The 27,622-nt window shown below is 32.2% G+C and overlaps 1 protein-coding gene across 14 annotated transcripts in view; it reads left to right on the top strand.

The window, feature by feature from the left end:
- Positions 1-27,622, top strand: part of Calx (sodium/calcium exchanger 3) — a 117,689-nt gene that overhangs the window by 75,162 nt on the left and 14,905 nt on the right. For 10 of the 14 annotated variants that reach the window (XM_070105667.1, XM_036358584.2, XM_070105666.1 and 7 more), the window contains 2 exons: positions 22,442-22,533; positions 26,414-26,461. In XM_070105667.1, coding sequence (XP_069961768.1) covers positions 22,442-22,533; positions 26,414-26,461 — 140 coding nt within the window. Of the gene's footprint in view, positions 1-22,441; positions 22,534-23,477; positions 23,947-26,413; positions 26,462-27,622 lie in introns of those variants that run through there. The other 4 variants (XM_036358590.2, XM_036358589.2, XM_036358591.2 and 1 more) reach the window with 2 other exon arrangements.

Genomic DNA, 27,622 nt, shown 5'->3' with positions numbered 1-27,622 from the left:
TGGCTTTGACCCAAGACTTGACTCTTGTTGTAATTGCTGTTAATCATCAATTATGCTTGTAAAATGTTATAAATTTATGGTACAATTATTTTTATTCTACTTGTTAGAATACTCTCAAGAATGTATAGCAAATGCACACTAAAATAAATTGAGCCATTTCTGGAAACTCATTTTAATTATATATTTTTGTTTTTACTAATACTTTTCATTTTCATTTTTCTGTTTTTGCTATAAATGCATTAGTAGATTTGGAGCCGTGTAATTGTTTACGAAATCTGCGAATGCTAACGCCCAAATGGTATTATGTGCCAGTAATCTAAATAAAACAGCAGCCAAATTGTGCTGGAAACGTTAATCAGTTGTAAAATAGCCGAAATAAACACAAGCAAATGTATGCTGGAGTCTAATTGAATGTAAAACCTCACACCTTTAATGATCAGCTATTAATTTTTTTTTGTTTTTTATGTTTTTATTTTGTGTTTTGGTTTTATACGTATGTATGTAAATATAGCAATTCTTCGCTTTCCAATTAAATTCATTTGTAAGGGATATTGTTATATATAGTAATGTTGGAATTAAGATATGTACATATGTAGATCTTTTTAAGAGAACTGTGGTCATGTAACACTATGTATATCATAGAAAACATTGAACTTGTATATTATATGTATGAAAATAAATCATCGGCTGCGATTCAGCTATACATAATATCATTCACAAATAAAAATTTGATTTTTAGTGCAGCTATGTCGATATCTCATAAACTGAGTGACTAGTTCGCTTATATACAGACAGACAGACAGGCGAACATGGCTAAATCGACTTAGCTCGTTAATCGGTAATCTCACCGCAAATGTGGGTGTTCCAACTGCCCAATAGGCTCTCGCGTGGTGTGGCTAAATATCTCGTCGAAGTTGTATGTAGAAACACAAATTGCAATTATTTAGTCACTTTCTCCTCTACTACCCAGCTTTTGGCAAATAAAGCTTGAAATATCTCGGTAATAATACCTTCGGCGAACCTCGAAAATGACTACGCTTGATATTATTTGCTTTACAAAGCTGTAGTAAGCTCAAAACACTTCGTCGATCTATGAGGATCTGGAAATTCATTTTTGGGAGTTTTGGATATCATAAAGGAGCGGCGTTCACAGCTGTGCCACGGAGATCCTGCTCTTTCTTTGATGCCAAAAACAACCCTATGACATAACCTAACTCGGATCTATCATAATACCAACAAACAACATTCAAAAAAGTAGAATTTTATAGCTAAATGTGCACTAAGTGTTCTTATCGATAACTTTGGAGATCGTTTCGTTTTGTCAATTATATTCAATCTCCATCCTAGACAAAGTTCATAACTGAGGATATTATTCCTTAATTTGGTAATATTTTAAGATATTGCTCAAATATCATATATATTTTATAGCAGTTGGTAAATTGTACAGCAGAAAATTTCGAAGAGTTTTATATTCATACCATTCAAATAAAGGTTCACCAATTCAGCCGCATTCCAAATCGGTTTTCGATTATTGACAGCAAAAAAAACGTTTTCTAAAATTCTCAAACTATTTTGAGCCCAGCAAATTTTCGCACAAATAAATAAAAATTCAGCGGTGATTACACTGTCCATTATACTTTTGTCATCAAATTTCTGCAAAGCACTTTAGTACTTCACCTTTTAATTGGGGGATGGAGTACGAAAAGCGCATACTCACTGCAAACAGTCATTCATATATTCATAAGTAATGCCGCAATTAATTCATATAAAAGTCAAAAGTAATCAGGCATGATGTAACGGTTCATTACATTATTAATTCATTATAGCCTTAAGAACTTTAACTCGCTGTCAGACAAACTACCCATCTTGCTGTATGCATGTTAATATGTGTGTGTATGTAGATAAATTTTTCTACCTTGCTGAGTGCTTTTACTGGACGGCCTTTATTTATTATTGTTGACAGCAAGGCAACTGCGAATTATTGAACTTAATTGTGACAGTTCTGTGCTATGAATGGTGTTTGCCTAGCGGCTGCATGGCTTGTTGACCGGATGAGGAATGGCTAAGTGGCTCAAGTGGTGAAATCACTGTTATTAATGATACGAATTTATGGAAAATAAATTTATTCCCAGCTCATCAATCATGGTCGAGTTGCATACAGCTATGAACTTGATGAAAGAAAATTGAACAACAACGCACTTTTTTTGCTGAGAATGCGGTTTAAGCGCAGTTATTTGCAAAATAGTTTCACTTGGAATTTAACTTTGCCACAAAAACTTTGCTGCGATAAATTTTTATTTTGATCAGCGTATAATTTTTATGAACAAGATGAGCTCATGTCTTTTATAGCTGGAATGGGAGCATAAAAAAGTTTGAATTGTTATTTCAAATGAAAGAAAAGATATATTAAATTCTGGCAATGAAGGAAGACAGGTATATTCATCACCCGGATAGCTCACTGTAATCGTTCCATCCGGCTCACTCCACCAGCGTGTTATCTCTCTTTCTCTCTCTCTCTCTCTCTCTTGCCACCAACGTGCTGCCTCTCCCTCTCTCTCTTCTGCACCGCTTTAAATCATCACCTCAATGGCAAAACTTGGCTTATTAAAATTTCTTGGCTTTGTACAGCGATAAATGGAAACCCACATTTGTTGGAAATTTCCTCTCACTTTAGGAAAAATGAGTAAAAACTTGCGAAAAAAGTGCTGAATAAAAAACACTATAAGCGTTAAAGCAGGCGAAATGTTTTACTCAATGGTTTTCGCATTTAAACCGACATACATACATACATAGGTATATACAAGTATACTGTTATATATAGATATATAAGTAACGATGTGACGCATAAAATTTTAATTTGCCTGTAACTCAAGCCAAAAGCTTAGTAAACTTTATTTTTATATTTCACAACTTTTTTACCTCAAAATTGAAGTCTAAAAACTGCGTAAAGTTGGCGGTAAGCCAGCTGGAGGGGTGGAAAACGACTGAGGCAGGCATTCGCAGCGTCAGAATGAAACGTGTAAAAATACGGAACTGCACAAATGCGGAAATGAAAAAATGCAGCAGCAAAGCAGTGAAGTTTTAACCAAAGCAAATGCCTCGAACACCTCCAGCTATCACGGACGTCTTGGCTTGTCTGCCGCACTACCAGTTGGTTAGTGCACGCGCACCCTCTAGGGAAATCTGCCAATAACACACACCCACATACACATGTAGAATTTGCTTATGCATTTATGCAGTTTTTTTGCTTTCATTCAAATTGGCGCTTCAGATTTTTTCCAATCTCCTTTAAAATGGTTTTTGCGAACTCACAGCAAGCACGCGCATAGCTACATATGCATATGTATATGATTGTATATATGTGTGCGTATATGTACATATGTGCATTTGTTTGCATAAATTTGTAAAAATCAAATACACCAGCAAAGGCAAGGTAGACCGTGTTGCATATTAGCTTACCTTGGTAGCAAATGCCCTGCTCAACACATGGCAGGTGGCGACCCTGCGAGAACAAGGTAGGTTAGGTAGGCACTTCGTGAACCCGATTACCATGTTGAGAAATGCTTATATATTAAAGACGCTATCAAGTTTTTCTTAGCATTAAATTGCTTTGAGAATTTTTGATGGAGTTACAGGTAATCAGATCACAGCAATTAGAGAAAAAAATGTTGTTCTGACGAAGAGTGTGTTCACAACAAGATATATATCTTTATATACAGATAGCCAAACGGCTTTGAAATTACAAAAGTCTATCGAAGACACTAAAACAATGCCTTGATCTTTTGGGTGCCAGAACATTGTGATGTTCCTGACAACTGTGATCAAAGCAGATCAAGCATTATTTATGGATTTAAATATCTTTAGTATCAAAATAAACTTAATGTTAAATAAAGTCATATACCTATAATTCACATCTCCCCTTTAATATTAATAATAGCTGTCTTTGATGCGTCAAGCGTTAGACAATAGGTAATCGAACACATCATACCAGCTGTTTAAATTGATTAGAGAAGAACTGTCAAGAATAACATATCTTTCGTGGAAGAATTCTTCTCATAATTTTAATAACATCTTACATTTTCTATAAAAAAAAATATATTTATATTAATATATAAATAATTCATTTACTTAAATCAATAATCGACTTTTTAACACTTAAATACGAAATAATTTAGAAGCCATTCACAATAGTACAACTTATCTAAAATCTGTAAAACGAAACTTGACAGCCTTCTCATCGAGGCATACCCTTATGTAGCGAATTCCACTTGATAACTTTTCAATAGTGTTGACAAGCAATTTTTCACAAGAGAGCAGTGCTCGAAGCAGCGAAATGGCGAATCGATAACGGCTAGTATTAACCAATTGACCAGGTATGATGCATGCCACAGTCGAACATATTCCATTGATTTGGTGGTGCCAGTGCCAGCAGTCATGGTTATGAAAATTTCATATGATTGAGTAATGTAATGAATAACGCCTTTATTTCCAGGAATAATCTCGAAAATTCAGGCAAACTTTTATTGACAGCGCACATCAGCAGTAATGTAAACATTGGTTACAAGCGACCATGCATTAAAATAGATTTGTATATTAAAATTGAAATGTTTTCATGCTTAATATTCGAAAATAATATTTTTAGTCACAAATGTTTTATATATAGCTCATAAATGACTAAAAGAAGCTTAAATATTTTTGGAATATGAATAGTTTAATGATTTGCTACCTATTAATTTTTTAATATTTACATTATTTTGTACAATATTGCTAAACAAATTTGTGCAATTTTGGTGTGAGTCATCGGTGAGGCAAATATTTGCTAAATGTGATCCATCATAACTGACTTTTGTTTACCGCCTGATTGACAAATTGACACTAGACAATCCTTCAAATAAGTTGTAACGTACTATATGCATACATATTTATTTTTTAAATATGTTAAAGTATTTTAGTGTTGAATATGTGTTATTAGATAATTTGCAATAAACGTTGCAATCACCTGTCCGACTTCCTGTTCGTGTGTCAGTCTATATTATACGCGAACTAGTTACTCAGTTTTTGAATTGATTTCAGATTGATATGATATTTTACACACGTCTTCTCCTCAGTAAGAAACTGCTCATTCGTTAGAATCGTCGATATCGGACTACTATAGCATATAGCTGTCATACAAACTGACCGACTCAAATGAGGTTTTTATATTGAAACGGTTTTATTTGACAAGATAACTTCACAAAATTTGGCACAAATTATTGTTACAAGCAACGGTACAATCTAATCAATATAACATATAGCTGTCATAAAAACTTACTAATCAAAATCAAGTTTAAGATCTTTTCATACCTCTCTATGACATATGACAAGCAGAAGTAAATGTGTTTTTTGTTTTATTTTTACTTATGTGAGGACAGGGAATTAATAGTCTACTTTATTGACGAGCATACCACCTTAAACCTCACTATTTTTATTACTGACTGAACTTTTCTTTTTGCTCATGATTTTTCAATTTAAATCACACAATAAAATTATAGGTCTAACATTAAAAAAACGTATTAATTCAACAGTCAATACCAATGGTTTAATTTCTGCATGAGATATATGATGACCAAAACACTGATTATCGTTGCTACCATTAACATCTGTGATATTGTTAGATAAAATCGAGTTTAAATTTTTAGAAGAGATATTCGATATTCTCTTTTAATCTAGAATTATTTTACCAATATTAAAAAGTTAAATTGAAATGACGTTTACAAAAATTGCTGCTTTTCTGCATAGAAGGTATGATAATAGTTTATTTATTTTGTTTTATATATATTCAGTTTTGGTTGTACTGGAGGCTCCCCCACCAGTTGAGATACATATTTTTCCTACACTGCACCACTCGACGTGTATAACATATAATACATATGCATATATATCTTCTTTCATACCTTCGTCGCTGAATTTCCTTGTATGCCCGTGAAGGCCGCACGTGCATCGGCAAGAGTAGCAATTGGACACTAGATTTATACTGTCACGGCGAAACGCTGTGTTCTTCCGGCGAAGCAATGCAAAAAAAAAAGAAAAAAACAAAAAAAATAGCAACAACGGGGGGAAAACCAATGCAAAAAGACTAAACACGCGCAATTGCAAACGTCTACATACAAACACACCTGCGTAAGTAGATATGTCCGTATGGGAACACCTGCTAAGACAATGTCGCCCAAACATTGTTGCGGTCAGTGGTTCCGCCTCGCGGGGGTCGCTCTCAAATGGCGTCTTTGTTGGCTTCATAGCATTTTCTGTGTACCTTTCCTTATGTTTACTTTGTTTGCAAGAAAAACTCAACTGCTACAAAGGCGTCTAATAGCTGTCTTTTATGGATATTTCAAGTCTAAGCCTTTAATATGCGGCACAAGCAAATCACTTTACCCTCTTCACACTCTCTCTCCTTCGCTTTTCTTTACTTTTGCTTTCAAATTGCAAGCGGCTACATATTGTCTTTTTAATAATTTTAACGTTTCTTGTTTATTTTGTACACCTTTTGGGTCGCTGATTTCCAGCAAATGACGGTCAATATTGCTGATAAATTAGAAAATCAATATTAATACGCCTTTTTAAGGTAAAATGCGCACACAAAGGCAAATTTGTTTGTGTATGTTTTACAATAAGCACAATGTTTTTATATGTATTTTGAAAATAAGATTATCCCATGTGTTTATTTGAGTGACTACTGCTAAACTGTTCCGAAATGTATCCAAAGTGAACCATTGGTATTATGTAGAGATTTCAGTTGTAGAGAGAACTTAATTGAGAATACTGATAGATCTAGTGAATTTTTCAATAGATTCTCAACAAAATTTGAAAATATTTCTGTACGAAACCACGTTGTGAATTTGCTTGATACACATTTTCAAAAAGCGATCATGATCTTTTTGAATATATTGGAACACGGAGAAATGCTCACCCTGACCATGCTAATATCGTATCGACTTTGATACTTTTCGAATTAGTACTAGTACTTCTTTTAAATGATATAGTATTTTAATAGCAATACCGAAACCGTGTTTTACTTATGTATGCGATACACTTCTATGCTATATGCAAGGCTGTAATTTTTTACACTTTGAACACTTCTGACGAAAAAAAAAGTTTATGTGGGAAAATTAGTGAAAATTAAAATAAGTTGAGAAACATCAAAAGAATATTTCACTAAATAAAGTTCAAATCAATATACTCTAATCGTAGATATATACACCATTATTATATTCCATTCTAACCGATATGGCCAAAATTATTATATTGAGTATATAGAGCTCAGAGGACACAGATTTTTCAATCCTAACTAAATTTTAGTTAAGATCACAAGATCACACATTTTCCTTAATATATCACACATAGCGCTACATATAATATATAGGTATAATAAGCCTGACACAAAGGTGAAAATTTGATAAACGGCGATCCTTCGATATATGAGACCTTAGACCATTTTAAAAAACCCACGTATCAAACTACAATTTTCTCCAAGTCTTATTTTGCTTTCACTTACAAAAAAAAAACATTATCTTGTCTGACAAACCTCCGACCATATAGTTTATATGATACAAACTTTTTACTCACCATATGTCATAAAATATCAAAAAGCTCAATTATCTTGCTAAAGTGCAGCCACCAATTATAAATTTGTATTATTTATGTTTGGTATTTATATACTTCCGTTATACATTTCAAACCCATTAATACTGACTCATTCTACAAATATTACCTCAATTACTACTGTTCTAATATTCCAATTTGTATATACTCAGCCTTAAGTTCACATATTACACGATAAGTTTCACATATAACACGCGAACATTTCACTATAAAAAATCTTAAGAGCGTGCAAAAGTAGCGCCACCCTGAAATAATAAATGTAATGAAACATTACTCATACGACGCGTGCTACCGATATTAACCTAATTAACTACATATACATTTTCGCACTTAAAATTAACATATGTACAGATAAAACAACAACTAACTAACGTAACAAAACCAAAAAAATGTGATAAAAATAATGTCCATAAATATACATACATACCTATGTACACTAATAGGTAAAGATATGTGAAGCGATAAAAGCTTAGATTAAAATAAATGTGGGGGAGGCACCCACTGATGATGTGGGCATGGTCAGTTTCGACTATTGGAATTATGTGTTTATATATTATAATAATAAACTATATTGCAAAAATATACGCATATTTCTATAAGAAATAAAAATACATACCGTAGCTGATGTCGGCTTAAGCGTTTTTAACATATAGCAGTGATTACAGAAGCTAAACCTTTGCTATGTAAACAATTTCATTGGTATCAATAAATTTGTTTCTGAATAGTTTAACAAATTTGTGGACTAGGGAACTAATATAACCAATAATAATATGTCTTTATAATTAACTCAAATTTTATTGACCTCCAAGAAAGCTTAATCAAACGAACTGCCGTATATAGACAGTGAGCGTCCGAAACTACTCAATCAATATCAACAAAATTTTTTACACAACATTATCCCGATAACCTTACGTTACTTTGTGAAAATGCGCGAAATTGGACAAGAACGACGCCAACTTCGCTTATCACAAATTTAAATTGCATATGATTATTTCACTAGTTATCCAAAATGCGTAAAATCTACCTTATACTTATAGTGATTTTCGACTTTCTAGTTGACAGTTTTTTTTTTGGCAATATATTCGATATTTTAATGAAATTAAGTATTTTTTTAACCACTTAATTAAGTGTGATGAATATAGAGATTCGTTTTAGCTAAATTATTTTCATATAAATATATCGGACTATGTAATTATAGCACTTTTAGCTTAAGTTAGGTACCAAATATGATGGCGAGACTTTCATAATTTCGACGAGTAATAAATATTGAATTGTTTCTCAACATTTTTAATTTACTATGTAAGTTTTGCTAACACCTGAAAATATACCCCCGACTTTGATCTTTGAAAATTGCAAGAGTAAAATGCGTTCGTTTACACACAAACTTAACCTTCCTTACTTGTTTATTTTAAATATTAACATTGAAATGGTGCGTGTGATTATTTTTTGCCCAATTATTTTCAATTATGAATAGGAATTTGAAATTCATGTTCCGCACTTTAAGAACTACACTGCTTCCACTTTAATAACTTTGACCTATGACTTTTAATGGCTACTAAAGCTTACCACCATCAGAATCACAGTTAGTCTTTCTTGATACACATGAAGTTTTGTGTTTAATTAATATTGAAATTTCAACCTCTTTCGCATAAAATAAAAGTTTTCGCAAGTGTTTATGCAAATTCGCATTTCAAGAGTGTTCGCAATGTATGCGTTGCACGCAAACGCATTGGAAAGTAAGTCGAGCAACAAGTACAGTACGAAGGCGTGCAATTTTAAACACACGATTATATAGCATGCTATATTTTATAATGGAGTGCATGCAAGTAATAAATGTGTACCGTTAATTTATGAAAATTGGTGATTTATCAGAAGCGAAATAAAACCGACAACAAGAAAGAGGAGAGTGTTTTCGAAATCGTCCGAGTCACCTTCACCTCAATACACGCGCGCACCATTTTCACGCAGTTTTAACACGCACACACCCACACACACTCACGTTGTATAGGCGGCTGCATGGCCGGCAGCACGAAACAATTACTTAGCCAATTTAAAACAACTTTAAAAAGCGCCGTCAATTATGCCTCGCAGCAATCGTTTCCATTTCACTCTTTTTTGTTGCTTTTTTGGTTTTACTTTAATGAAATCGACGGGTCGCCCATCATATTGGCAAGTTTCTTGCTAACTTTCGACATTTCTGCTGATTTCATTTTTGTACAATTTTTCTGCACTTTATTTTTCCACCCATTCGCTGTTCCTTTCGCCGTTCGCCGTCTCCGTTTGTGCATGTTTCATTTTGTTGCTTTTACAAACTTTCACTTCAGTCTTTTTCGCCGCAGTCGCCCGTCGCTGCGCCGTCGCATCGTCGTACCGCTCCGTTATCGCCGAAGTTTAGCTGTTGCCGACATGCAAAGCTGTTTGGTACCGTTAAATTTTAATGCGTTAGCAAGTTAAGTCGGACGGATTGCGATGTGGGCCATCGTTGGCGGGTAATTAAAGCGAGTCCATGGCAAGCGGTATTCCAGTAATTGGCACTTTCAGCAAATGTTCAGCGTAAATGGTGTCCCGTTGAACTTTCGAAAAGAATTTGCAGCGCAACGACAGCTCTCTGCTGATGGGGAAATGTACCACGTGGTGTCTTTTTTTTTTGGCTTGATAAATTTGACGCAAATGTGCAATGCTGTGTTGAAATTGAAATAAAGAAATTAATTTCATTAGGAAATTTAGCTTGTCTTAAGAATAGCTATAAAACTGTCACCGCTGACGCAGAATACAATTGAGCAATTTTCGCACATATTTTTGCATTTCACACTGAATTTATTATAAGTAACAAAAATAAATTTACCGGTGTGATGGCACTACATATAATATACATACATATGTATATATTTTTGGCTAAGAGTATATTTATACATACATACATATGTGATTCTATCATTTCATCTCAACTGAGCAACACATTTATTTTTATTTTTTTTATTTGGAATAATGTCAAGCTACATATTATATTTGACAAGGGTTGTCGCCTCTTCCTTTAATATCTTTATGACAACTGAAAAGACGAACAATTTGCATAAGTTATAACATTTTTGTTCATGTTACAGTCAATTTCACATAGTTAATATTAAAAATAAAAAAAACAACAGATTTACTTTGAAATAAGGTTTTTTATTATTTATCACTCAGTTTTCAAGGATAAATGGATTGTTAGAAATATTTATGTCAGCGCTGAAATGTAGACTACACTACATTTTGGTTTCATTTAATTTTGAGTGAAAATTCACCATTATTAATGACGTTGCATACTTGTGAGCGCAATATTCCGATTAATTTGTGATAATTCAAGACTTATATGGAGGCTAATTCGTTTACACTAGATTTTCTAGATCAGTCATATTATTGTGTAATTTAAATTTAAAATTTCTGTTGCATATTTATAACATTTGCTTTCCGAAATAATGCTTTGACTTTTGTAGCTATAAATAGAGAATACATTTTCCGAACTTAATCTTAGTTTATATATATTAGTAACAAATATATTTTTTGTTATTGACATTTATACCAGTACCGGTCGAAATGACTGAGGAATGTTTCTCTGAAGGAATGTTTGTATCGGAAGTATCACGAGATCAGTTTAGTATATATATATATAGTATATATTATATAGTATATAAATATATATAATATATATTTTAGAATTAGATTGAATCAATAGCTGGATATTGTACAAAAACACAATAGGAGAAAATATCTCACGGAAAGACTTTCTGTTGCAAATAGCAGAAGAACTTGCTTCAGAATATCAGACTTCAAGGCAAAAACCACACGAAGCTGATGTACAAACTACAAAAGACACGGTTTCTGTACGCAAACGGTTTCAAATAGGATACAGCAATAACAACAAGACTACAAATATTTGCAATATGTGCAAAAAAAAGTCTATGAGGAAAGTATACACAAAGCAAAATTTACAAATGTAGAAATTGTGAGCGACAAACTGTTCACAATTAAAGGTTTTATTATTTTCAAATCTCTATAAATCCATTTATCTATTATATTTAATTAAGTTTATTCGAAATGGTCACGTTTTGCTTTCACACAAGCTCTCAAACAATTCTGCCATCTATCAATAGCAGCACACACAGTTTCTACCGTTAATAGCAACGCTGCTCGCGCCAAAGTTTTTTTGTGACTCTCCAAATTTTTGTGAGGTATTCCACCGACCATGTCTTCCAGCTCTCACAACAACCTATAGTGCAATGACATCAAATCTGGACTTTCAGACGGCCGTTCATCTGAAGCTATGAAACCAGGAATTTTGCTTTTAAACTACTGTTGTTTGGTGTTTGCTTTAAATTCCCCAATGCTCTCCATCGCAAAGTATATTGCTTAACTGCTGTCTTAAACATCCTATTGGTAAATTTTTGCCCCAGTTTTAACGACTCCTCATCGAACCATTGCAGTAGCTAGATAATGCCACGTTTTTTCGTAGATTTTGTCGTTTTGCTTATTAAAAACTTCTTCAGCAGTCAACAGTTTTTCATCTGTAAACATAATACCTCCAGGACCGTTGACCTCGTATCACTAAAGAAGCCGCTTGCATCTGTTGAACCTAATTTACTTTAAACACGTTGTTAGAAGACGACCCGTAAATCGACGATATGCTTTCATATGGAAAAAGTTTATAAGTCTTCACATTGATCTAGTCGATAAATGCCTTGACATAATTTTCTGTTTTCTAAGTGGATGTCGAATGCGTTCGCTAACACAATTTTTGGCTGAATTGATTCGAACTACACGAGGACGACCATTTCGTTCTTCTGTTTTTTTCATCAACTGTGCTTTATGTCATTAAATATAGACATTTGGCAAAACAGAGCAGACACTGCATACGAATTATACTAAAAAATAACGACACTTTGTTCTGCGAATTTATGACCAGACTAAGAATTGAACTAAAATTCAAGTATATACTTTTATTAGTACAACATTTCCATTGGAATTATATGCAAAAACCCGTTCAATAGAACAATGATTTATATACCCAAATATAAATTTAACTTTATAAGAACACAATAGATTACTAACATTATAACTGTCAGTTTGCCTTCTAATATTTCACAATTATAAGTTCGATTCACAAATAGATTTAATTTAAACCAATATTTCAATTATGTATGTATAGATTTCAAATTGGAAGTTAGCCAGTGTAAATCTCAGAAGCAATTAATTAATTATCCTTTTAAACAAATAACTGTATAAACAAATCGATGTATGATTTAAAACAGATTAAACTTGTGATCGCACACGCTTACAAGCTATTTTCAAACCCTGTAGGAAAAAAATACTAGTGGCTCAATAAACTTATTCCAATTATAAGGGGTTTCACTATATATACTTATGTTTTTATAAATTTAGTACATAGAAAGTTGAAAAGTTAAGGTAAAGTACATTTGACAGCAATAATAATAACCAATCAGTGGATTAAAATAATAATTATTACTACAAATCCATCGACCAATTTAAATTATTTCTAAATTTAAAACGATAACTTCATGAGCAAAGAAAATGGAAAGCGTAAACAAATTAGCCGTTTCCTATTCCCCACAATTTTCCTACAAGGTTAAAGCAACACCCCTGTGCCTTTTGCGCTGAATGCTAAACACAAAGGTCATTCGATTGGCTAAGTAATCGCTGTCATAGCAACAATTACGGTGAATTGGTGAAAATGAAAATGTTAATTTGCAATGATTGCTGAAATCGAATTTTGTAATTTGAATAAATTGGAAAATCGTGTAGTATTGATTTGCAACTGCTGTTGTGCCGCCATTATGTGTGGTGTGTACGTCTGAGTGTGTGTGGCGAGCCATTGGCCAAGAGGAATGAATTTTGATTAAATATTACATGCTTGCCTTAGCAAATCATTCCGAGCTAACTTTGTTGTAGACACACATGCATAAAATATAATTTTATTTCGATACATGTGTGTATGTATATCGATTTGCGTAAGTATTTTTATTACAATGAAATCATATTGTTGCAATTACACAACAACAATAGTTGTATATTTACCTTACAGCCGGAAAGAAATTTAGATGAGAGTCCAGTATATGTATTTTTAAGGACATATTACACCCCAAAGCTTTATATGACATTATAAGTTCATTTATTAGGTCTTTGTAATTTTTGTGTTAACGTTCGTGTGACAAAAACCGTGTTTACCGGTGTAATTTTATCGCTTTCAAATTATATGCCTCTCATATGTCTGGACCATAATACCGCTCAGTGAATGTCATTTTGCGGCCACAATTAGTTTAAGATACGTTTCTCGAATCAAAAATTTGGGGTTCGGGAATACATATAAATTCTATTTCCCTATAGAGTACTAATTGGTGGTATAATATGTGTCATGTTTGATTGGAAATAAAACGGTATAAAATGTCCACAACATTTTTAATAAACAAAATTAGACCCTTCGTTATGAGGCCGATTTCTCTCCTGCTTTATCTGCTTTGACCTATAATGAATTCGCAAGTAGGCAATTTTCTGGGTCGAGTTTTACCATTTTCGGATCCCTTACTTAAATCTCTATTCTTCTCAAAGGCTTGCGTTTCGAGTAAAGCAGGCTCTAATGATAATAACCTTGTGGGAAGATCTTCTATTTGACAATTTACACCCGTGAGGACCACAGATGACATCTGCTTTAACAATGAAAGTTAGAATATTTTGTAAACCATTTCTGAGTTTCTATGAAGTTGACTTGAGATGATTCAGGAATGTTAGCCAGATAAAGCAGAAAGGTATAAAGAAAATATCGTGGACATCTAAACCATTTATTTATGAGAAGAAATCTTACGGACATTTTAATTGATTTCAAAATATTGTACATCAGAAAGTCATCATGCCTAATTAGAACTCAACCTCCTCCATAGAGAATATATGATGGCGGGTGAGCTATTTTCTTATGTAATTGCGATTATGTAGAAATTAGTTAGGCATGTAATATAGTTCAATCAATTTGGCATAGGAAACAGGATCCTAATAGAAATTAATTGATGAATCAGTAGGTACTTGGACCTACAACAAATCCTTGTAACTAATTATTGGAAATTCAAACAAAAAAGTATTGAATATTTAAATTCAAAAAATTAGTTAGTAAGGGATTGTTCTTTTCTAATACTCCTGCTAAAGTGGAAAAAACTAAGTATGCAGCTTCACAAGTAATCCAAATAAGTCCAGAGATGAAACATAAAGACTCACTGGTTATGTCTTAATATGGATAGATTACTAGCTAATAGAAAACTCATTGAAGTCATCCAAACCAACAGAAAGCAAACTCGTTGTGTCGATCATGAAGTTGAGCGATATATAGTTCTTTGATATTTAAAAAATGCACAATTAAAAAAAAATACAGCTCAAGCTTGAATAAGAAATATTTATATCGGAACTTAAAACAGCATCTAACAACTTTTCGTCGTGATTATAAACATCTATTTTATTAAAGATATAGATAATAAGATAATAATATCTAAAATTAAAAGGGAGCTGTGAACTGTGAGTTGAAAAGCTTTGACTGTTATTTGCACAGTATTATGGTACAACACCTTTCCCCGATTTGGGTATTATTTTTTTACAGAACTGTACGTTCATAACTGGTCTCATAATATTATTAAAATATTTTCAATTCAAATTCAAAACCGAAAAGACCAGCATATGGCAACTAAGAAGCAAACTTAATAAAAAAAAAAATATTTCGAACTTGTTAGAAGGAGGTGAGGTAGTGGTGTAAGAGTTAGGTTAGAGACACAAAATGCAGTGCAACATGCAAATTTGTTGCAACAAGGCCGCTGCATCGCTATGTAAATGCAATTGTATGTATATGTGTGTGTGTGTCTAACGGGGGAAAATATTTCTTGGCTTCAAGCCAAATAATGCGCCAGACAAATGTTTTTCTTTTTTTTTTTTGCATACGCTTCGCAGGCGCTACAATTGTTTGTTGTTATTTTGTGTGGTTTGTATTGTATTTTGTGGCTGCCTACACGCGGTACATGCACAAACACAATAATATTGAAATAAAAAAAGCACAAAAAGAATAAACACAATGCGACAGACTGACAAAAGTATTTTTAGCTCAGCGTTGCAACGGTTGCCGATATCCCCTGTACTCCCACGAGGAGTAAGGTTAGGTGAGTAGTTTTTGTTTTTGCTTTTCCGTGTGACATTTGCGTTCTTAGACGCTGCTTGTTGTTGTTGACTGTGTTATTAGTGTTGCCACTTGTGGTTGAGTTCATCTGATTGGCAATCTAAGTGGCCAGTCACCGGGCGAAATGGCTTTATAAGCAAAACAAACAAAAAAAATTTCGGTGTTCAAATCGCAGTCAATGCGTGCACAAGTGTCATTTTCGGTACATTTCAAGAGCAATGTATGTCAACCCCACCTCACCAACACCACCCAATGGTATAACGCATTGCTTTCATTTTGGCTCTATTTACCGCCGTCACCTTCACCTTCCATTTTTCTGTTTATTCTACAATTTATTCGTTTGTCTGCTTTTCTCTCTGTCTGTTTGATCGTCTATCAACACAATCAGGAGTGTACGTATACACACCTACAAAGGGTTATGAATATTTTGTTGTTGTCATTCATTCGCCAAGTCCATCCATTTACCGGCTGACACGCATACAAATCCCTTACAAACAACTCATAAATCTGTTCATAAACTCTTTTAATTTCTTTTGTCTTGTCAATCAGCACTTAGGTTGTCCTTCACACTCGCCGTGCCCATCGGCCGCTCACGCTTTGATCTATCCGTGGTTTAGCTAATTTACAGTTCTTTGGCGCTTAACTCTGTGATTGTGTATTTATGTGTGTTAAATGTAACGAAAAAAATCGGAACGAAACGACGAGTAGCAAAAGAATGCTCAACCCTCATAAAATTTTCTGACGTTATTTGAGAGCACTTTAAATACATCAACTATTAAATTTTTGCTTAATTTTTGTTTGTTTCTACTTTGTATTATGTTGAGGTTGGATATAATGAAAGATTTATTGAAGTTATTTTTGTTCGTCGGGAGGGGAATTTATTTCTAAGTTTGCTATTATTCCGAAAAAAAAATACTTTGACCAGTAGTTCTATCTTTGTTTACAAGATTGATTACTGAACTTATTCGTCTTACCTCTTTTTATAGTCTAGAGAAAGCGAAGTGTTGATGGATACTGATACCATAAGCATACGACAGCATTTAGAATAGATTTCCAGATCAAATATCTAATTCATACATGTATGCGAAGTTAGAGAGCTTGAATTGGTGATAGTGAATGAGCAGAAAGCAGTGCGAACTATGTTACGTTACGAACTATGCTTCCTCGAGACTATCTGCTGTAAAGGAATTAATGAATGAACACTTAGTCAGCCAGGAATTTATATTTTTTGGAGAAATATTTGAAAAATATGTATTTTTTTATAAGAAGCGATATTCATTGTCTACTAAAGTTTATTATACGATTTTTTTCAATTTCTTTATACCCTGAACAGGGTATATTAAGTCTGCTACGAAGTTTTTAGCACGTAGCAGGACACCACTTAAATATAATATATATAAAACTTTTTTATTTGACGAGATATCTTCACGATCTTATCTTATTATAACCCCAGTGTAGCCGAAGCTACCGTTTGTTCTTATTTTTTTTTTTTTTAAATCAGAAGCAAATATTCAATATATATAACATTGAATTAGATACGAAAGTAAAGCCCTATTTGATATTCAACTCGGCATCAGATTTAAAATCGGTGTCATTACTAAGAACACTGCTCTTCGTCATTTCAAAAATAAATATTTTTTCCGTTCCCATAACTAACCCAATAGAGCACATTAATTCCTACTCACTCACCAAAATTTATTTTAAACATTTAGCAATTACCACAAATTTTATGAATCGTAAATTTTATTAAGTATTGTAATTTATCGGTTTCTATTACCGTATTTATTCATATGTTTAAAATTTTCTGCTGCTCGTATATTTGTTGCAAATGGACAAAGCTCTCATAATTTTGCCAATTCCAGAAGTTCACTAAGCAATAACAATGTGCTGTTGTTGTATTTGTTTTTTGTTTCAAAGTGGTGATATATTATTATGACTATATACTCTATGTATGTCTATATGCAAATTATAAATAATGGGTTTAATTTTCATAATGAATAAATGCAATATTTTATTACTGGAGGTGAGGTGTCACATTGGAAGTGTCGTCGGAAATAACGAATAATAACTGCTGAATACTTATGAAAATGTTTCTCAAAAAAAAAAATTTGTTTTCTAGTTTCAAAAGTGAATAACACATTTATAAACATAAAATATGTGCTCACCTGTATCTAGCGCGATATTTGCATATACAGCTTGCTTCGGCTGCACCAAAGCTATAATACCCTTCAAAGGTATATTTCTTATAGTATAAAGGGTATAAAAAGAACTTTATCTGGACTTTGATTGATCAGTTTGTATGGCAGCCATACTATTGTATATGATAGACCGATCCAAATAATAATTTCGGAGATTGTAGCGATGCTTGGGATAATAATCTATGCCAAATCTCGTAAAGATATGTTATCTTGTCAAATAAAAAAGTTTGGTATATATACCATTGTATTGGTTATATAATTTCCTGCAAACAAGCTGTTGTTGATGTTATTGTATCATCAAACATATTATTTATTTTGTGAAATACTGCTGAAACAAGAGTTGAAAGATATATATATATAAATGCGGATAAAATTTGTTTACGTATAAAAGACTGTCGTGGGAACGGCTTAGATGCTTTGCTCCAGTAATCATGTAAACAATTGTTTTTAAAATTTTCGACTCATGAAGAAAGAAAAATTTGGCCTGAAATATAATATACTTTTTAGATACTTTTTTATAACTTTCATTTCACAGTTATTGTATTGTATATATAACTCCACTCAAAACCGCACGAAAACCCATTCATTTTCATTTAAATTAACAACTAATAGAAGAAATTTTTATGCATGTAGCTTTTGCATCCACAAAATTTCATTTCAATCCGACAGGATTCTAAAATATGAGTATAATAAAATTTTACGGCCTGAACATCATAACGGAACTATCATATTCGTCTTTATGTGAATTTAAACAAACGGCTGTTTCAACAAACCTAGGCAACACAAAGCCTAGCACATAAAAGACAAGAGAGTACAACTGAATGCACATCCTTAAACACGTACACTCTATCTAGCCGATACTGCTTTCGCACCTACACAAACACTACAATAATTTTATTTATGTATGAAACGCACTAAAGACTGACATCATGAGGTAGATTACAGCTAAGTTGCCCAGTACGAGGCATGGAACAAATATTTATATTATTTAACAAACGCCCACATACTTCATGTCGTGATCTATGAAATCATGCACAATCCGTGCATACATAAATTTCTATGTATTCATGCATATAAGTGCTCTATGATGCAACACAAGCACTTGACATTCTATAGGCGCATCACACGGCCGCCTGCTTCGACTCTTCAGCGCTGCTGTGTAACTGCAGGTGTGCGTGTACGCCTAACGGTAGTCTTATAAGCACAAGTGTCAGTTTATGAGACATTTAATTTTACAACAACATAAAATATATAGATTTATGTACTTACAATAGATAGACGAGTGTCTACACATAAATAAATACTTTCGCCTACAGGTGACTGCCTGATGACAAAATACTTGCTGTGACACACTGCCAGTGTATAATAATAAATTATTTTGCAATACCTTTACGCTCTGTGAGACCACAACAACAATGTAAATACATGTGCTATATATTAAACGTTCATACAGTCAGTAAAAGGTTGGCAATAATTTCCATCTGACACCGGGTTTTTTATTAAATTACAGAGTTACAGGTTACAAGCTCGCGAAAATAAATAAGCCATTTGCAGAGAGAGAGAGAGAGAGAAACTCTCTATGATTATATATTGTATGTATTAGGGTGGTCGTTAAATGTAGGAAGATAACTTTAATAAAAGATTTCCTAAACCAGAAATCTAACGCCATTACTATTACAGATATCACATTGACATTTTGGTCTCAAAAAATTACAGTTAAAACGTTATTGTTGTTGCTGTATTGACAGAAAACTTTCGCTAAATAACTTTTAGAAAGCCATCCGGGTTGAAAGTTTTTAAACGGGTACTCAACACGTAGTTAAAATGTCATGTCCAAAAAATAAATTCTTATGTGATATATTCGACTATCACATTATCTTAACTAACCCTAACTCATATATTGTTTTAGCTTTCGTTAGCAATTACAGTTAAACTAAGAAAAATACATAATACTAAGCCTCTTTTATATTCACATCAGTCAAATATGGTGGCCTCCCAAGAGCAATGTCAGATCTTAAGAGAAAATGCTTTTCATAAAAACACGTCCATCGGTAGTTAGGAGAGTTGCTAAAGAAACCTCGTTCGATTAACAGCTTCAATAGTTTGGAAAAGAAAGTTATACACACTGAATAGTTTGCTATTTAGCATCCTCTTCTCTATAAGTTTTTACCGTAATCGATTTATGGTTTTGAAAAGTTTCGATGCGGTGAAAATTGTGTGCAAAAACCAGTATATTTTCCAGAGTTGTGTGGCCTTTAAGCTAATTGTGTTGAAAACATATATTTATGCTATGAGCGCTGAACTCTTAATCTTTTGCTGATAACGGTACATCAAACGGAAACCAATTTATCTATGAATGCCATCTATGCCACTAATTTTCTATGTACACAGCTATATACATAAGTATATACATAGCTATGTATGCATGTGCTTTCGAGCTCATAATGCATAAAAGCAATAAATTTCAGCTGTGACAAGTGTCGCGCGTAATTTAGCAGCTGAACTTTGTGTGAGCGTGTTTATAGCTTTGCATGCATGTGTAAATAATATATGATGGCATAGTGCAGCAGACGTGGGGAATAATCCCCCTAAGCAACACTACAATACATTCCTTGCTGCTCCATTTTTTTATGCGAATAAGTAAATCTGTTAATCTGCCAGTGAGAAAACCATAACTCCCAGCAGGTGCTCCAGAGAGTATAATATAGAATAATATACTTTGGCAAGCACAATTAAAATCGAAAATAAATGAGCGAAAATCTACTCTAAGGTTCAAATATTTTAATCAAAACCAATACGAGCTGTTTTAGAAACCTCAAATTCGAAAAAGAAAATATTACAATTCAATTACAAGATTCTACTAGTGCCTGTGCCTATGAAACTAGTTAGTGGCGAATATTAGCGACAACTCACAGCTAAAAGCTTGAAGTGAGACCATTTTGCGCTACCACAAATGCAAGTATCGTGATTTATTGTTATGCATGGAAATGCACTCAGTTAGGAAGATAAGTCATTGTTTATCAGCCAAGTTATCTAATAAATACTGATATATGCTAAATAATCATTCCTCGTTCTGTATATATATGTATGTAAATTTATATAAGCAGAAATTTATACAATAACATGCACGTTTTCCATTTCGAAAGATTCCAATTTAACTTCATAATCAAATTTATTTTGCAGAAATGTATTAAAATATAAAATTAATTGTAAACATAATTATTATAATATATCCTGTAAATAATAGACAACATATTAATCATAAAAAATATATGTATATAAATTTTTTGAATAAATTTTGCCTACAGTTAGGCGCATTTAACTAAAAAACTTTGTTTTTAAACAGACTTATGATTATTTTACATAATATCACAGCAATCAATAAAAAATAAATATATATTTTCATACTCTCATAAGATCTTAATATTAGTTAAAAAATACTGGGATATCTTGTTGCAGCTTGACGCACATCTTCCTTGGCGCTTAGTGTTGCATCTGAACAACGTCAGGCTCATAAAATTATATTCTAAAACACATACATATATGAAAACTGTGAAGCCTTCAAATTTCGAAGCTAGACTTTGGGATAGAGTTCCACAAACAGTAGGAGTGTTCAATAATTACAGAAATGTAGATGTGACCCCTTAAAAAAGGCGGATTATAGTTTGGAAGCTATCAAGTTATTTGACTCTACAACAAATAATTTCACTACCGAAAATAAGCCAAGAACTTATGTAAAATAAAAAATATAGGAATGTGTATGATCCTTCAGTTGACATTTTGGTTGGTGCTTGGCTGAAAAATAATTATTTAATTATAATTAAAAATTCACTTTACTTGAATCCTTAGAATTTCGAGACAGTTTTCTATATTTTCTTCTGCCCAAACACAAATACCAAATAAAACACAATTGTTAACCGCTTCTAAAATTGAAATGTCTTGATAGTTTAACTCATCGCTATATATACTTAGGAACTAAAAGAGTTTTACTTTCCTTATTCAGATTTTATGACATTTACAATTGTGATATTAAGACTTAAGATGGCTTCAAATCCTCAATTGTAATATTCACACTTTGAACACAAATAGATATAATGCAATCAATTTCCTTAGAAAATTGCTTTTTAGCAAATTCATTGTGAAATCTTATTTATAAGTTTATAAATTAGCAATTTATTTTCATGCCAACACAACGATGGTAATCAGCATCTTTTAGGTGTATATTAAAATTTAAAAAAATTATCTTTGATTTGCGTTTCACTCAAAAATTGCCAGTGATTTGGGTTTCAACGCATTTTATCAGCATCACCATCGAATTCACTTCAATATTCTATGCACACAACAATTGCACGTTATTTTTTTCTCATGAATATTTTGCCTTTTCTCATTCAATTTGCAGAAAATTCATTCCGCTGGGAATCATTGAGGAAGGCAGCTATGAAAAGGATGTGCTATTCTACGTCAACATCGGTGAACCCATCATTGCGCCAGGTACATATATGTTTTCTATATGCTTATATTCGCTACATATACTTTATATATATATACATAAACTTACCATATACATACATATATGCATACATACATACTTACATATCAGTATAGTTTGTATGTATGCACTTGCAAGCCTTGCTCGCCCTAGCCTACCTACTCGCGAAACTAGCGTATATAATATGTACTTATTTAGTATATATATGATGCATATACATATGTATATGCATGCATAATATACAACAATAAATAAACATGTAAATAACTGCTCCTTTGAGAAACTAAATACCAATGCGAGCAGTCGGCAACCAATCAATCCAAAATAAGAGAGAAACCCACACAACTCCCCAACCAAGGTCCATCCCATGTATTTTCCCCCGCCGCTACTACCGCTACTGCTGTTACTGCTGCCGCTGTTTTGTCCCGCTGTAGTGTGACCAATCAATCCCCAAGTAGTCAGCGTTCCAATGACTTTCACCTTTTAAAGTGAAATTTCGTTACGTTCAAAAGCTCACACGGCGACAAGCGTCAAGTTAATGGCGTATATACGAGTATAATATATATGAACTTATGCATATATTTATGGTATTCATTCACTTTCCTTCATATGATTGTGTATAAAAGTATGTACATAAATCCCTAGACGAATCCTTGATTATTATTTGCTTTTATATTGAATAAAGGATTTTTTTCGAAAAATGCAGAAAACCAAAAAAAAACAAAAAAGTACTTTTTCCATTGGCTTATGAATATACCATACAAGTATACATATAGTATTGTAGCAAAATTCTACTCAACCATGAAATCTAAATATTCTTCTTCTTTTCTTTCATCGTTTTCATGTTTTTTATTCTTTTTTATTGTCTACTATATATTGTATTCTTACCGATATACCTTCGCCTACACACACATATACACAAAAATATTCAAATACACACACAAAGACAATGCAGTTCCCACGATGAATTTCAGTAAAGTCTACAAAAACATTATAGTTTTTTTTTACCTATTTTGTAGCGCCATAGAGTTCAAATTAGTTAATGTGCCATAAAATGAAGAATATAAAAATATAAAGCAAATGCTCTGCAAGCACATAGTTAAGCGATTAATTTCTATAATTGAAGCAAAATAATGTTAATTAAAAAATGTATATATTTTTTTTAACGGCAAAGCCTTTGACGCTTGCGCATTTAACTTGCCGCAGAAAAGCATGAAGAACGCAATAAATGCAAATTCAAATGAATGAAAAATACCAAATTAAATAAAATGAGAAAAAAGCGTAACACAATCACAAAGCCACCGCCATATGCGTATAGTGTTCGTATACTTTTAGTTGCGTATACGCCCCGCCATACGAAAATGGCACATGAAATAAAATGCAAGTCGTTGAAACGGTCGCTGTTGCTTGCCAGTCAAAAAAAGTGCAACTCCACTCAATTAAAGCGCGAATTTTTTGCTTTTTGGTTTTGTTTTTTCTTTTTGGAAATATTTTGATTGGAAAGCTGTGTGTTTTTAAGAGCTTTTCAACACTTGATTTTTGGTAGTATATTTTGTGCGCAAAGTATATTTCTTCTGATTTCACTGCACTTTTATTTCAGTCAAATATTTGTATAAATATTTTTTAACCATTATATAGTATTTTAATTTGCGAATATATTCATACCTATGTCGTTATGCCGCACCAGCCTCACTTAACTTATGTTCCCGCAGTTAAGACTCTTTTAGTTAGTCATTTGGCTGACCGCATTTTTACAAGTAGTAGTAAAATAAACGTTTTTATTTGAAGTTGTAAAAAGCAATGTGATTGTGTGTGTTTGCAGTTAAAGGCGCGCTGCTTCCTTAGACCCCCTTTAGTGCAACCCTGCGTAGTCGATTCGCATTTATTTGCCTTTGTGGTATAAGGAAATCCCCTTGCCACAAAGAATACAACATCATTTGTAAAATATCCCCAAACAAGAAGCATGTAATGCCTATCATACGTAATTCGTTTGCGATTTAGCGCACCCTGTTCGATATGTAGTATGCAAAAAGTAATTGAACGCCATCCACACAACAATACACACAAACATAAAAAATCCTATCGTTGTTTAGCCTGCATCATTGTTGATTTTACACGGCTGGGCATGTCACCAAAAATAACTCGTACGCCGCAATATTACAAAAAAACAAAAATATTAAAAAGTTGAGAGACAAACTAAAAACCTGTTGATGCCATCGTTGGCTTGATATGTTTTTGGTTTAACATCACTAGAAACTGCAAAACTATTTCATGACTTATTTAGTCCTTTTTTTGTCTTTTGCCATGTTTCAATCATATCTATTAATATTATTTTCATTTTAAAATTAATTACATCCAAATCGTTTATAGTTTTTTTTTTTTGATATTTACATTTTTCTACATATTTAATTGTAGTTTTATTTGTTTTAGAATTATTATTTATTTCCCCCCCATAATTTTGGAGCTAAAAATTTATTATAATCCTCCAAAAACTTCCCTGTTGTCTCCTAAATATTTCCCAAATATATTTCCACATCATCAATCAAGTCTCGCAAGTTATATTAATATCGGGACTGTAAATGACTGCAATTTACTGCAAATTATTTAAAAATATATCTGAGAAGATGCTCATTGAAAATGTTTGAATAATACTTATGTAGAATAACATTTTTGTAACGGTCTATCGAATAAAAACTTAATTTAGTTTATTCAAAATACGAGTCGAAATGACACACATAAGAAATAAAGTGGCACAAAAATATTATTTATTTTTAAAGAAACCTGAGTCCAATTTAGAAGAGCTTGAGTGATATTTGAAAAATGTCAAAAGTTTTGACAATCAGTGAAGGAAGAATGAAGCTGTCATGTTGCCATTTTAAAGTAATTTTCCTTAAGAGGTTAAATCCATTTGTAAATTTCAAATAATAATTTTATTTCGCTTTTTTATCGAATGTACATGTATTTGAAAATATTCTCCGCAAATTAAAAGTTGATCCGGCAAATAGTTTCGGAAATATGAGCGTATTTGTAAAATATTTTAACTCAGTGTAAATTCAAAACTTTAAACGCTTTTTCCAAGAACCGATAATTTCAGAGTCGGTAAGGAAATGTTCTCCGAAACGGCTGCAGCAATCGAAAATTTCACACGATCTTAAATATTTTTGATAATAATATCATTAAAAAAAGTTTTTTCTGGGAAGCCGCCAAAAAACTTCCTCACCGGCACCTTTTTTTCGGAGGTCTTCCTACAGGTTGACGAGAATACAATTTTTTTTAATTAATCACCGATTATTAAAGTAAATTAAATTCTATAAATTTACATTATTTTTATTTATTTTTAATATAAAATGTGGATATAACCCTTAACTTATATAAATTAAGAATATTAGGTTTTCTAAAACGAAGCTAAATCATAAAATTGCGTCCAAAGCTCCCTTCCATAAAAAGCGCCCAGTTTATTTGACATTCAAATATCGTTAGAAAATAGAGATATATTATAATCATGAAAGAAATACTATGCGCGATAAAGAAGAGGCAAACTTAAGTTAGCAATGGTGTCGAAAGATTATAATATATTAAGTGGCGAATCGAACAAACATAATTGCAACACACTGGCATAATGAAAAAAAAATCTCTCGTATTAAATCCTAGTTGAAACTTTGGTTATTTCGTCTTCCTTTTAACTTTTTGTCATGAGTGTTGTGATTACAGTCTTTTACAGTCTTATCATTGAAATATTATCGCCTAACGATTAATCATAAGTATATACATTCATATAGTAAATATATATATATAAATAATTCATTAATAAACTCATTTGATTGAATTTATGCAACAAAAAGAAAATTATTCCTCCTATCCCTCTATTCAATATTCACACAGATAATAGCATTAAAACGGAAGCACTTAAATTTCTAAACAAGTTTCTCGGTATGTAAAATCCAAAACTTAATCTTGTTCAATATATAAGTATATACTACTTCTTGCATTACTTTTACAATAATATCTTCGTACTTATAAGTATTATGTAACTGCAAAAGCCCATTGGTAAATAATATAATATTTCAAAAGTTTTTACAAGAAAATTTAATTAATGTTAAAAATTCAAATTGTGTGCTGTGAGTCGATAATTTGGTCGTGTTGAAAACTTAACTGTGTAATATACTTACAACTGTTTGCTACAAACTTTGTCTGAAGTGATATCATCATTGTTGCTAAATATTGCTGTTTGTGCTGTATAAATCGCTTAAAAATATATACCAATTTAGCTTACACATATTTTTTCAAATAATTCATATAATTAGAAAGTATTCAGCATTTCAAAAAAAGATACAGAGTCGTTATTTTTTCAGTAAATAGATCATATTTTACAGAAACTTAACAAAATATATAAATAATCACTCTTAGTTATACATTATTATATTAAACACATCATAAATAATGGTAAATATTCCGCTTGACAAAAATCTGTTTGTATACACAATATGTCATTAGCACTCATCAAAAAAAGCTTTATCGATACAAATTATAACTAATAACTAGATTTTACATAAAAAAATTGTAGTTTTTGAAGTACATTTATATTTTTGTAACGTTTTTAAACATAGTACTTTGCCAAAGAGACATAAACTTTTTCATACTTATTCCTACAATGTATTGAAAGCTTTTAACTAATATCTACCTTCCGCTTATAGAAAGGCTTAATTTGAATGCTACACAATATTGTAGTCCCCCGTCCGCTTTACTGCTTCGAATGTATTTTTATAATTAGCTACTTCACACCTAATCATTATTGTTTTTAGATGAACCACGCTTTAGCTTTTTAGCTTTTAATTTTTAAATATACTCGTAATGTGCACTTAGTGACTAAAGAACAAATTATATGGAGGATATTACAGTTAAACATTCCAACCAGTGCCATCTAGTCAAGAAAACTCTTAGGAAAGTTTTCCAGTATGTGAAATACGCATATTATCTAAAATTCCCCATGCATGATAGATATGGTACATGATTTATGATAAAAGGACCACCTTTTGAGTTGTAAATAGGTATGGTATGTCTGAAAAATAACCGAACTTTTTATTTGAATTA

This window comes from Bactrocera oleae, chromosome 2 (assembly GCF_042242935.1).
Source record: "Bactrocera oleae isolate idBacOlea1 chromosome 2, idBacOlea1, whole genome shotgun sequence".
NCBI classification, from domain to species: Eukaryota; Metazoa; Arthropoda; class Insecta; order Diptera; family Tephritidae; genus Bactrocera; species Bactrocera oleae.
Note: the sequence above shows the minus strand (reverse complement) of the source record. Positions and strands in the feature narration are given on the sequence as shown.